The 13,114-nt window shown below is 47.3% G+C and overlaps 4 protein-coding genes across 4 annotated transcripts; 3 read left to right on the top strand and 1 right to left on the bottom strand.

The window, feature by feature from the left end:
• Positions 1-1,269: 1,269 nt before the first annotated feature.
• On the top strand, positions 1,270-2,778 carry N7462_010044 (mannitol dehydrogenase family protein; the record flags this gene model as incomplete). The annotated part of the gene is made up of 1 exon (XM_057081758.1): positions 1,270-2,778. The coding sequence occupies one exon, from the start codon at positions 1,270-1,272 to the stop codon at positions 2,776-2,778; it is 1,509 nt and encodes a 502-aa protein (XP_056928798.1).
• A 1,754-nt stretch (positions 2,779-4,532) lies between these two features.
• N7462_010043 (alpha/beta hydrolase) lies at positions 4,533-5,503 on the top strand (the record flags this gene model as incomplete). The annotated part of the gene is made up of 2 exons (XM_057081757.1): positions 4,533-4,702; positions 4,771-5,503. 2 exons carry the CDS (start codon positions 4,533-4,535, stop codon positions 5,501-5,503), a joined length of 903 nt encoding a protein of 300 aa, XP_056928797.1.
• Positions 5,504-5,970: 467 nt separating this feature from the next.
• N7462_010042 (uncharacterized protein) lies at positions 5,971-7,488 on the top strand (the record flags this gene model as incomplete). The annotated part of the gene is made up of 3 exons (XM_057081756.1): positions 5,971-6,299; positions 6,579-6,737; positions 6,804-7,488. 3 exons carry the CDS (start codon positions 5,971-5,973, stop codon positions 7,486-7,488), a joined length of 1,173 nt encoding a protein of 390 aa, XP_056928796.1.
• A 4,021-nt stretch (positions 7,489-11,509) lies between these two features.
• On the bottom strand, positions 11,510-11,841 carry N7462_010041 (uncharacterized protein; the record flags this gene model as incomplete). Its single annotated transcript, XM_057081755.1, has 2 exons — positions 11,510-11,566; positions 11,626-11,841. The coding sequence occupies 2 exons, from the start codon at positions 11,839-11,841 to the stop codon at positions 11,510-11,512; spliced, it is 273 nt and encodes a 90-aa protein (XP_056928795.1).
• Between the last annotated feature and the right edge of the window lie 1,273 nt (positions 11,842-13,114).

Here is a 13,114-nt window from a genome sequence, read left to right as displayed (position 1 = left end):
CGCGCGCGAGAGAGGCAAGTGGGTGCGATGGGAGAGGCATGAAAGTGGGGGCTAGGATCCTTCTCACGCGTACAGGTAGGTAAGAGGGAGTGGAGTGATCTGCGTAAATGGAACGGATCGCAAAAGGACCCCTAGAGATAAGCGAGAAGTACATGAAAAAAAGAAAAGCCACCGGCGCTCCCTCACATGATAGTTCTTTCTTTTTTTCGCCATATTTCTTCTGACCTACAGCCTATCTGTTTGCTCTCTGTTCTCTGATATCTCTACTTGCCTGATGTGGGCTGGTATGGACTGTCTGGATGCAGCATAAGAGTCGAGGCGAACAGGCTTGTGACTGTTTGAATATGATACCAGGAAGGCCTCTCAGGCGGCTGAGCCAAGAGTTCTATTTCAAATGGGCTGGGTAGCTTATTCCGTAGACGGGTTCTCCGCAGGTAAGGGATATGCTTGCTGACATCTATAATGCAAATTAGCGGTTGCGATGAAATGACAAGCTCCCGAGTTTCAGAACATGCAGAGGAAATTTGGCGACATGAGATATAGTACAGTATATTGGCAATCATGCGCCATAGCCACTGGGCATTGTTAGCGCAATAGTTCCATTGGTTATCCCCGGTGCTAAGTCGTATATGGAGCACGGACTGCACCTCCCGTTTCTTTGTCAGATTCTGACATTCTAGACTTTTTCCTTTGTGGGCCACTGAGCTGGGAATTAAAAAGGTAGATCTGGCCGGTTGAGTTTTGAGTCCATGCGCCCGATCCGCGACGGATGCATCCTGTCAGGTGAGCACCCATTAATAGCTCGCAATAGCGCGCTCTTGGGGCCACTGTCGCCCGGAATGCCGCTTATGTAACCGTTCAGCTCCTAAAATTCCTCCAGACCCCGTGCCCCAACAGAAACTTCAATACCTGAAATTACGAGAATCCGTTCTCCCTCTCCGTTTGTGCCGGCCCTCCTGTCTGTGCAGGGAGTCAATGGGCCCAGTTGAGATCATGAATCGAATGGGACAGAAGGGCCTGACGCAAGTCTCCGCTTGATATCCAGATATCTCGCGAAACTGTGGTCCGAAGAGGGCAACCATAGGCCGAGCAAGTCTTTCTCCACGGGTCCACTCCGACCCCAATTTCACCCCATGATGTAATACTGTTCGCGGAACATGATCGGCGGTCAAAACCGGCGGTGACCTTGATAAGCTGGCCTTCGTCGCAAACACCTCTTCCCTCCTCCATCCTTTTCCATTGCCATTCATTCGATTAGTTCTGGTCCTCATGGCACCCCTGAAGCTCAACAGCAAGAACCTGTCGCAGATTTCTGCGGCAGGAACAACGAAGATCGAGGTTCCTACCTACCAGCGTGGTGGCGCTGTCAAAGAAGGCATCGTCCATGTTGGTGTCGGTGGTTTCCACCGTGCTCATCTGGCGGTCTATGTCGACCAGTTGATGCAGAAGCATGGCGTGACCGATTATGCCATCTGCGGTGTCGGCTTGCAACCTTTCGATGCCGCCATGCGCGACGCTCTGGGGTCGCAGGACCATCTCTACACCGTCATTGAGCGCTCGGCCAAGGGTAGCTTCGCCAACGTGGTCGGCAGCATCAACTCCTACCTCTTTGCCCCCGATGACCGGGAGGCCGTCATTGCCAAGATGGCTCACCCGGATACCCACATCGTGTCGCTCACCATCACCGAGAGCGGATACTACTACAACGAGAACACTCACGAGCTGCAAAGCGAGCACCCCGATATCCAGTACGATCTCGACCCGGCCAACGAGAAGGCCCCCCGCACCACCTTCGGTTTCCTCTACGCCGCGCTCGCCCGACGCCAGCAGAAGGGTCTCAAGCCTTTCACCGTCATGTCGTGCGATAACATGCAGAAGAACGGCTCCATCACTCGCCACATGCTCGAATCCTTTGCCAGGCTCCGCAACCCCGAGATGGCCAAGTGGATCGCCGAACAGGGTGCCTTCCCCAACGCCATGGTCGACCGCATCACACCTCAGACTTCCGCCCCCGATAAGAAGGCTTTGGCAGACAACTTTGGAATTGAGGATTCGTGGCCCATCGTCACCGAGCCCTTCATGCAGTGGGTTATTGAAGACCAGTTCTCCGATGGCCGCCCACCATTTGAAAAGGTCGGTGTTCAAGTGGTCAAGAATGTTCACGATGTGGAGGAATTCGAGAAGCACAAGTTGCGTCTGCTGAATGGCAGCCACTCTGCTATCGGTTACCCGGGCCAGATGGCGGGCTTCAAATACGTCCACGAGGTTATGGAGCATCCTGTTTTCAGCAAGTTTGTGTGGCAGATGATGCAAGAAGAGGTCAAGCCGCTTCTCCCCGAGATTCCAGGCGTCGATATCGACGAGTACAGCAAGACTCTCATCGAGCGCTTCTCCAACCCCACCATTATGGACCAGTTGCCTCGTATCTGTCTCAATGCTTCTGGCAAGATCCCCCAGTTCATTATGCCATCGATTGCTGAGGCCATCTGGGTCACTGGCCCATTCCGCCGCCTCTGCTTCGTTGCAGCGGCTTGGTTCCGGTATGTCAATGGCGTCGACGACAATGGCAATGCTTTTGAGGTCGATGACCCAATGCGCGAGGAGCTCCAGGCCAAGGCACGTGCGGGAGGCACCAACCCTGCCGAGCTTCTCACCATTAAGAGCCTGTTTGGTGATGATTTGCGCGGTGACGAGAGATTTGTCAAAGAGATCACCACTGCCATGGAGGACATTGCCCGGGATGGAATTTTGAAGACATTGCCCAAGTATGTTGACTGATCGCCACAGCCAGGAGTTGCTTGTTTTGGCTTAGCGAAATTGGTTTTCCTGCTTCTGAGCGATGTATATGTTGTCTTTGTATTTTTTGTCATGAGGTCGGTCATCTTACGAGGAAAAGTTCGACATAGAGTTAGATGATGATAGATAAAATCCCCCTAATATTCTCTCACTACATGTTTGAATATCCATGTTTACTTGATCCATTGGTTTTGCCAATCCAACATGTAATGGACTGCGTATGTTTGTTGATCCTGTACCCTGTACAATTTGGGTACATGACACAAGATTTTTCTGGAGCTTCAGAATCATTTCTCGCGCATTAAAAAAGTTCATACTCCTAATATCCCTCCGCACAAGCAAGCGCATACACTTGAATTATTTCCCCTGGATCCTAGCTATGCTATGTAGCCCGTTATTTTTAACCCCGATTCCCACGCCCCTCGACAGTCCCCACATCTGCTCCGCAAAATCTGTTCGGGCTGCTCGGGGCCCACTTTCCCTCCCGACTGACCCTCGCCTCTTTGTCCCTGTGAGTGCAGAACTCGGCACATCCGTACCTGGTTTAATAAACTAGGGGAGGATCCATCGGCCCGAAGATTCTGCGAATCACTTTGTGTATGTAAGCGAAGCTGCAGCATCGGGTCACGCGGAATTTGTTCCTGAGGTAACTGAATGTGGTTCCTCCTAATAGTTTCGGGATTTCCTGATGAAGCCGCCTCCGCATCATTCGATGACAGTTGCTCCGTAGACAAGTAGACGACAGCCACTGGGAGATCTGGCATCATCTTCCAAACTGATGCACAGGGCAGCGTTCAGTCTTGGTTGGCATAAGAAATACGTATTTACTCTCAATACACACTTTCGGTAAAAGACGCTTCTTTTGAATCAGACTATCATATCATGGTGGCAGTGGGGGCAAGCTTGGTCTCTCTAATCAGATTGAAAGTTATCAAAGCCAAAAATCTCACCCTAGTCCATCGGCCTCAGTCTAAATGAATTCTCAAAAGATGGTAGGTCATTAGATTCTAAATTATCTTAGACGGCAAATGCATAGTTCAAAAGGTTACACTGAGGTGATACACCGTATAAAAAAAAGTCTCTGGACAGAAAATAGGTGCGGGGAATGATCGGATCACTTTCTGTCAGGTCAAATTGTATATTTGATCTTGCCAGAAATTCATTTCGCAATCTCTTGACCAGAGTTAGACAAAACGCGGTTTGAAAGATTCCGCGCAATGCCTCCAAGAACTTCCAAGCTCGCAGTTGGGGGCCAAAAGGAAGGCTACCGTCTCAAGCCTATATCGGAGATGACCTGTCTCACATCGAAGATCGGGCTTTCCCCTATCTAGAACAAGCTTGACACAGCACAAGTTCGTTGTTCCTAAGATGACATGAATGTGGGGTCTTGTCAAGTCCGAAATCAATCAAACTTGATTAGACACCAAATCAGATCATCAGATAACAATTGCCAATGGAGTCGAAGACGCGCCAAGAGTCCGAATCGGACATTTGCCGGAAACATATCATGCCTTTTGCCTCTTCCTCGAGGCTTTATGCTTTCTGGGTGACCAAGGCCCACATTTTGTTCGCACATGCCTACTGTGCCTGTGCCCATGGAAGATCTGATAACGATCCGGGGTGGCTCCACCACTGGTCGGGTATAAATGCATGAGGTCCTCCCTCGTATTTGAGCTACTTTCCTGTCTCCCAGCTTGTGCAACTGTATCCCTGAAATTATTGGGTTCGCAGCCACCATGACAGACCTTTGGACTTTCGAGAGGGCAAATAGCATTGATATCCCCAATATTGCATCGTGGCATGCAACTAACAGCCAGAGTGATCCGTATGCGATTCAAGTCTCTTGGCCGTTGGGATGGCCAGGTATCGACGGAACTGAAGGGGTTTCCGAACCAGCTAACATCCTGTGCGTGATTGACTGATCCTGCATATATGAACATACGGGATAACATTATGAAATGATCGATAACATAGATATGCGGTTGACGGCAATGCGATGTTTTTGACAGCAACCGAGGCTATACGCCGACGTCAATCTACCACTCTGGGCCAGCTCGCTACCATCGTCGTGGCTATCTCGTATCTCGTCACAGACTCAGTGTACAGTGCACGTCGAAACTTTGACCTCACACCGCCGACTTCCCATTTCGTACCCTTCCCGGGAACGGAGAATCAAACTCAAGCACCATATGGCGGAGCAGATATCCTACTCGATTTCATTCTCAACGATGTCCACCCGTATATCGTCTCAAATGTCTTTCCTAATGTCACAGTAGAGAACAAGATCTTGTTTGGGCATTCATATGGAGGGCTTTTTACGTTGAACGCAATGTTCAAAAAGCCTGAAAGCTTCGATACATTTCTTGCAGCAAGCCCCTCTATCTGGTGGAGCAACCGCACTATTCTAAAAGAGGAGAGCGCGTTTTATCAGAAGTCCATTGTGCATAAGCCAAACATCTTTCTATCATACGGGGTGCTAGAAGATAACCCTGTTCGCACGCGCAATGAAACTGAGGCAGACTATCAGGAAGTGGTCCGCCAGGATAAGATTTTCCGAATGGGACCTAATGTTGAAGAACTGGCATCTCGGCTGCGACGAAGCCATCATATTCAAAACATCAAAAAGCGGAGTCTAGAGGATGAAGATCACGAGAGTGCCGTTGGTGCAGCTTTAAGTGGGGCGATCTACTGGTTCCTCGGACTATGATATCTTTGAGAAGCGATGACGTTGGTGATTAGCAGGGGTATTATTTCGTGCACTTTTGTTCTACCAACGAAAATTTCACCTTTTTGTATGCCCTTTTATCAATATTCAATCAGTCAATACCCTTGGTTTCAATCAGGTCTTGCTCAATTAGTGCCAAATAAAATAAGTTGATTTGAGGCAGTTGAAGCAGCTTCCAAGGTTAGCCCATCGATGCATATCTCAGGGTCAGCACAATAGGCGTTTTCAGATGAAAACTTTTTCCCTCGTCTCGCTGCCACAGCAGTGGATAGTTGGAGGTCATTGCATGATTCTCAACACAAAATCCGAGACTGGAACAAAAAGAAACAAACATAGAAAGAAAAAGAAAATAAACGCAGCTTAGTTGTTAGACCGAGATTATGGAGTTAAATATTAATATTCATTTTGTACTATTAAAGATATGTGCAGTGACAATGTATCCCCTTCACATGAACAAAGCGATCAATACACCAATCACCCCAGTGAGACTTGGAGAGAAGTTAGATAGAGCCCCGTTAAAGACAGGCGCAACTGTCGATACGATCGACAAGCTCTCTGAAGCTGCCGTGCTGGGCGATGAAACGAGAGTGGAAGATACACTCAGAGTGCTTGTTCCAGTCGCATTGGAGGTAGCGTCAACTGTTGTAGATTCAGCAGCAAAAGCGCCAACATTTGTGGAAAGGCTCGATTCTGCTCCGGCTTTTGCAGAAGATGCCTCGGGAGCCTGGGTGGAGCCAGTTGCAGCCCCAGTCCCGGAAGTGCTAGATGTCGTAGACGCGTAGCCTTCACCCTCTGAAGCATGTGATACAAGCGAGCTGATGGTGAAGGATTTTTCAACCGTTTCAGTAGATCCAGTTCCAACGAGCTCAGATGAGGGATGGGAAGTCTTGACGGAACCGGATACATGGGCAATTTGTGTGGTAGTGGGAATCGGGAATGCATTACTAGCATTCTCCGAGACGGAGGAGCCGGCAAAGATAATGGAGGAGCTGTCGAGAGTCTCAGTGGCAGTTACCGGGCAGATCGTTGTGTAAGATGTAATGGTATCGGTGATCAGATATGTGCTGTGCACAGTAGAGGTAGACCTGTCTGAACTGGATCCTGAGCTGGATCCTGAGCCAAAGGCGGATGTAGTGGGAGAAGCAGATCCCGAAAAGGCCAGGTCAGAGGAGGGTGAATTAGAGGCGGAAGCGGAGCGGCTAGGTCTGGGGCCAGTGTGCGCCGGAGTACTCATCGCAGATGTGGAGGTGTGATGGAGAGCCACAGCTGAGGTGGAAGCAAGCGAACTCGAAGTAGCAGAACTGGAAGCCGGGCAGGACGCTTCTGCGGATTGGCCGGATTTCACGGTTAACCCAGAAACTATGACCGTCCCGCCTGAGCCATTGCATTCAACTAAGATGTCAACTATCTCTGAGGAGTCGGCTGCAAGACAAGCAGTGAACGGAGCGGAGGACCCGGCGTCGACAACAGTGGTCGAAATCACTTGCGAGCCTTGGGAAACGTACAGAGTACAAGATAGGGTATCTCGCTTTCGTGTTGCAGAGGTCTCAGTCACTGATACGGTACCAGAGACTGCACTGGTTGAGTCATCTGTGTCAACCGATACACTCGCCGCAGCAGAGTCACCATCGGTAGTGCTACCGCTTAATGTGGATGTTCCATCATCATCTGTCGTAATAGTTCCAGTAGATGCCGTCCAGGCTGTGGAAGTTGTAGAGGAAGCTGTGGTAGAGACGGGGGTTGAGGAGACGGCCGTAGTGCCCGAGGACTCGGTGCTAACCGAAGATGTCATGGTGCTGAGAGCATCAGTAGGAATAAGGTTGTCGTCACTAGTCGTGGATGAATCAGTTGTGGTAGGCGTGGCACTTGAAGATGCCGGCGTGGTAGCTGAGGACGCATCGCTGGGCGTAGTCGCCGCGAATGATGATGTGACCATATCAGAAGCAGTCGTGGAACATGTAGAATAGACCATTGAAATGTCAGCCAATCCAATGATTGGGCTGTCAGATGATGCACCCTCTGAGCAGCTCACGGTGATAACAAAAGGGATTCCGGTCGACGCAGTTGGAGTATAAGTAGCAGTAGCGGTCTCCCATGAGCCGGTAACAGGGCGGACGCCCGCAGCGGATTGCCCAGACCCAAGGATGGTCGTGGAGTCGATAGCGAGCAGCAAGGTACAGCTTGCTTGATAGCTAGACGTATTAGTTGACATTGACCAGGCCAGAGACACGTCATATTTCTCGCCCACATTCACGGCGGCAATGTTTTGGCGGACAATAACGTAGCCATACTCGAAGTCGGATATCTCCCTAGCGATCTAGTCAGTTCATAAAAGATCATTCGTGTGGTAATTTCGACTCACAACCAACTGCTATCATCTGCTGGTCCGCCAGTGGTCATTACTGGGAAGCTTGCTATTTCTGGGCCTGCACTCATGGACCAATACGACGAATAGTCCTGTGTACCTCCCTTAATCACATCAACGGAAGAGCACGCGACCGAGGCTGCCATAATGAAAATCGCAAAGAAAGCACCCTCTTTCTTGTTAATCAACAAAGTTCTCCTTTTTCAGGGGTAAATCAGAATTAGGAGCCTGGATTGGAGCTGGACAGCGCTTCAAAAGTTCGTGACTGGCGCTCTGTAGTGACCCGAGGGCTGGTCGCCTGCCCCAGGAGAGAGCCAATGGTTTAAGTAAAAGCTGAACTTTGAATGTCCTTCGCTCATTGTGACTATATTTTCTTGAGGATCTTTATGAAAATGGGGCCGTTGTGGAGGCCAAAAAGCTATTGACTGTCGATGGTCACAATAGGCGAGCAGATAAGCGGGTTTAGCGGAAAGCAGTAACGCGCCAAAGAAACTGGGGAAATTCAAGCCGACATCATGTTTTTGCTCATAATTCGCTAACAACATTGTCTGTCAAAGAATAATCCAGGCAAAGGTCAAAAAATAGGCCTCTGGTTAGTCATGACATAGGGACTGCAACTTATTACCTGATCCTTAAGTCAAAAAACAGAATATTGTCGCCCAACTAATCAACAAGATCATATAAAGGGTTAAGTGCATTTGGGTCTAGCTTTTCTGATACCTCTGAGGCTCTGAACATACAATGTGCAATATGCGATATGCGATATGCGATATCCAGGCACGTAGATGGCTCAGCCAGCGCCATTAAAAATGAGGAAGAGGGGCGTCAAATAGTCCGAGCCTCTTGGCCCCTACAGAAACTCCGATTGGATAAAATGTCTTAGTCATCTTCGAACGAAAATCGGCCTCTCCGATAGGAGACCCTGAAAGGATTGGATTTGGTTGGATCAAGATGATTTTTTTTATGCGAAGGATCTATGGGGCATTGCTGAATCAGTCCAATCATCCAGTAAGTAAAAGTTTCCCAAAGTTAAGGGCACTCTCGCTATGCTCTTTTTGATTAATAGCGGATAGGTTTTAGTTAAGTCCTTGTACATGTTTGAAAGCTCTGCTTTAATTACTCTGGTAAGTGTGGTCAATTCTCCAGGCGGCTGTGCTCATCAAAAACCATATAAGAAAACTCATTTTATAGTTAGCTATTTCAAGGAGGGCGTATCCATACAAAAATAAAACTCGAACAGGAATGGGCTAGTGTTATTTGTAGTGTAGGTCGGACACTCACAATGTCATTTGGCTTGTTCGACTGAGAGAACGCGTTGCTTCAGGATTCCTCACAATCCCCCATTCGCCCCTCTAAGGCTCGAAAAGATGCACTTTAGCGTGTCATTCAAGCCGAGTGGGTTTAGACGAGCGGTGAAGAATCATCTGCAGCCATGCAGGTCCCGTCGGTCGATTTCCGTTTGAGATTGGACGAAATTATCTGTCATAAGCAACGAACGAATTACTCTATATACACTATATGGATGCAGAAACTATCAATTTCGCTTAAAAATTAAAGTCATCTCTGTAATGGTGGTCATTTCATGAAGACTATAGGCTTCTGGAGTTGGCTCTTGCTCGAGACGCCCCGTTCAAGTTAGCATCATGGCTCAAATATATCTCCGTTCTCTCTTCATGGATGGACTCACCTCAGAGAGACAGCCCAATTTTCATGAAGACGGATACGCAAGGTAAATAGAGAATATAACACAAACTATCTATATTAGGTACTAATAACAGAATATCGATAATAAAATTTCTGCGTATGTACCCCCTCATATGCTAGTCTCCCTTTGCTCTTGCCCTTGCTAGTTACTACCATGCTTATGTCTTACTCTCACCTTTGGCCTACTCTCACTATTATACTCGCTACAGGTCCTAGCAAAATTCCAACATCATTATCTCCAGCAAAGAAGCGGAAGTTAGCGGGGAACAAGGACCGGAACTAGGCTCGGACTGTAATTACCAAGCCTAACGGTGATGACTTCTAGATAGGAGCTATTAAGATGGCTGAGAGCCGGGAATGAGCCCGCTCCGCCCCAAAGCTGGCTGAGCGTCCGTCCTCGACTGAGAAAACATAGTTAAAAGATTTTGCCATGGATTATGACACAAAATAACCAGCGGAAAGGAGACGCGCCGCTCTGAAGGATTTCCCAGAATTCATGGCCGTGGCCTGAGAAGACGGAAACAAGACTATGTATCGTTACAAGGCAAGTGGTCACTAATTTCAATATTCACCTGCTACATTTGATGAACTCTTGCTTTAAAATTGGCTCTTTTGATATTTTCCTTTTTGAACTTGTGGTCAACCACTTTGAAAACTCATTACCGAACAATGACATGCGCCCACAAAAGTATTGGCGTTATGGTGTCACATTAAATAAAATCCAGAAAGGAATGGTCAAACACAATTTGTAGCATGCGCTGTGCGCCACATGTTCGGCGAAAAAGGGGCCAATATACGGTCGCCAAGGAATATAGATATATCCGTGAGGCATTCGAGATTGTCCCAGCCGCCAATAGATATCTTCAAAAAAGGTCATGGCACCGGGATTTAAATTTGTGCGAACCTTTGGAATGTTATGGGAATGTTACAGGAAATTTACGACAACCAATCCTTGGCATCTGTGTCACGAAGAGAGACTAACAGGTTTTTGTGAGCATAGCAAATTCAAACAAGATAAAGGGTCTATAGATTATCTACATCACTATTTTGATTTGAAAGTATTCCTTTAGGGATTGGATGTTGCGTCACAAGATAAGTTTACGGCACATCTCTTGAAAGGAAGGATATCAAACAAAGTCCTGGGCAATAATATATTAATGATATGAGACTAACCCCTTCCTCAACTGAAATGGAAGTTTGCACTAATAGAGTTGAGAAATCTTCCTTTCGACACATAACAGCTTCAAAAGCCGTCACTTAAGCATTCTAAGCGAGGCTGTCTGCAAATATGGTATGGCCTTTGAATGCTCAATATCGAACCTCATTCACAGAATATCCCGATTCATGAAACCGCGGAAGCTGGTGGTACTGGGGTTTTGCAAAAATCTATGTTTGAAAACCTATCTACCAGTCGCGATATAACTAACGGTGCATATCGTGAACTAATAGCTTCCACCTTGATTCATTAGAGCTCATCTTATATATCAATATTTGGAGTACTACTTCGACACCTCTCACACCACTTGTCGACTTGCTAGTGACCGAATCGTGTGACCTGTCTTCCTTGAGATAAGCACCCATTGAGTTTTATTATTGAGTCATGTGAAAAAAGCTTCAGCTATAAAGTTGTTCTCTTTTCGGCGTGATCCGGATTCGGTTCTGGTTTGGGCTATTAGTTATCCACTACAGACATTGAAATTGAACTCAGAAACAAACCAGTAAATTACTTTACATTGATGACAGAACTACAATAATCTAATTAGAGTCAAAAAGAAGAGTTGTAATACAAAAGACAAGGCAATTATATTGTAATTTGCTATAATAAGGCGAATGGAAGTAGAGATCCGTCACTCCGATCGAGAAAGTGTGACCGAGACATCACATGCTCGTGTAAGGCGAATGTGTGCCGGTTACTGCGCTCAAAGAAGGTGGTTGAGGCTGCACTGGGCATTCACATCAAGGTTGATGAGGCCGCTCTGGAAATATTGTTAGTTATTTCACATAGAAAAGTATAAAAGACGAATCGAATCCATACCGCGACATCCTTGTCATCACAGCAGTAAACATCGCCGCCAGAGCAGGAGACACCAAGGGCACCGGGCGCAACATTGCCCAGGGTGATAAGGCCGCCGTTTCCGTTATCCTTGCAGACAACGGTTTGGCCACTCTTGCAAGTCTTGCCATCCTCAGAGTGGGGGCTTCCGGCAAAAGCAGTCGCAACAAGGGCAAGAGTAACAATGATGAACTTCATCTTGGCGGAGTGAAATTGAGATCTGCTAAGTGTCAGTCAGGATCGAGAAAAGGGCAAAATTATAATTACATTTGGGATAGAGATATTCAGATTTTCTTGTGAATTGTTAGGTGACAATAACGGCCTGGAGGAGAGACAGCAGCCTTATTTAAGTCTTTCCGAGTCTCACTGAATACAACATATGATCATTGACTTGAAAGAGACGGACACGTATTTCATAGCATAGGAAGAATGTAACGTTCTCTCCGCAGGAATGCTGAATGCCTCACAAGAGGCTCCTTGGTTACGTCAAAGGATTGACAAGGCTTCAAAATCTAGAATAGATCAACATTCCAGCCTAATCCCTGTTTATGCACCGGAGAAAAATCCCACAAGGTTTCTCAGCGTTGGGTTTGCTAGTTTCTGCTTCACGTGTTATTCTCCATCATGTCATGCAGTGATTATAGATATTCTTGGCTGCAATTCGTCATATTGTTGATCGCTTTGAAAAAGTTAGTTGGATTCGAGAAATGAAAAGAGAGAGTCACAACACCGGCCTCAGCACAGCGAAGGGAGCCGGATTCTCACAAGTCCTAAGTGACTGTGCTCAGTCACGTAAAGACTAACGGTGCACATGAACTTCTAACGAGAAGAACAATCGATATGACTCAGCACCCTCAGGTTTTCTAGACATTCATCCTCAGCCAAACCCCCTGAGTGCCCTGTGGTCGATACGGTAGTTGCGGAAGAACTGCCCCACAAACTGCATGCGACCGACCAAGCATAGGTCATTGTTCTTCATAGAAGCACCCCGCTTGCAACTCACCAGGAACTCAGTCTCTCATTTCAAGCACAAAGGTGTGCGAAGATCTGATGATTTATCTCCTAGTTGCTGTAATTCTGGCAAAACCAGCACAGCAGCCTACTTAGACATACTATCCAATCCTGCCCAGGGACCTTTGTGTATTTTTTGCTTAGTCTTTTAATTGTATAATAACCATAGCATAAGTATGGTGATTGGTTGCATCAAGCTATTAGACATTGCAATTAACAGCGATTATCTTTGGGAGTCCAGGGGTGTTATCAATGAAGCTATCCGAACTATTATGACGAACCATATCACTGTTACAGTGGGCCTTAAAAGAGCCATCGAAAGAACTTCAGGTGTGCTGGGCATTCATTTATGACATTACGTGTGATTCATCTGACGCGAGGAAAAAAAAATAAAGTTGGCGGGTGGCTTGACGCCCAAAATCTTTGGCGTTTCCGGTCAATCAACCAATCAAGCACTCAA

Source organism: Penicillium macrosclerotiorum (genome assembly GCF_028827735.1).
Source record: "Penicillium macrosclerotiorum strain IBT 26536 chromosome Unknown utg000010l_segment0_segment0, whole genome shotgun sequence".
NCBI lineage: Eukaryota > Fungi > Ascomycota > Eurotiomycetes > Eurotiales > Aspergillaceae > Penicillium > Penicillium macrosclerotiorum.
This window is presented reverse-complemented; position numbering and strand designations above follow the sequence as displayed.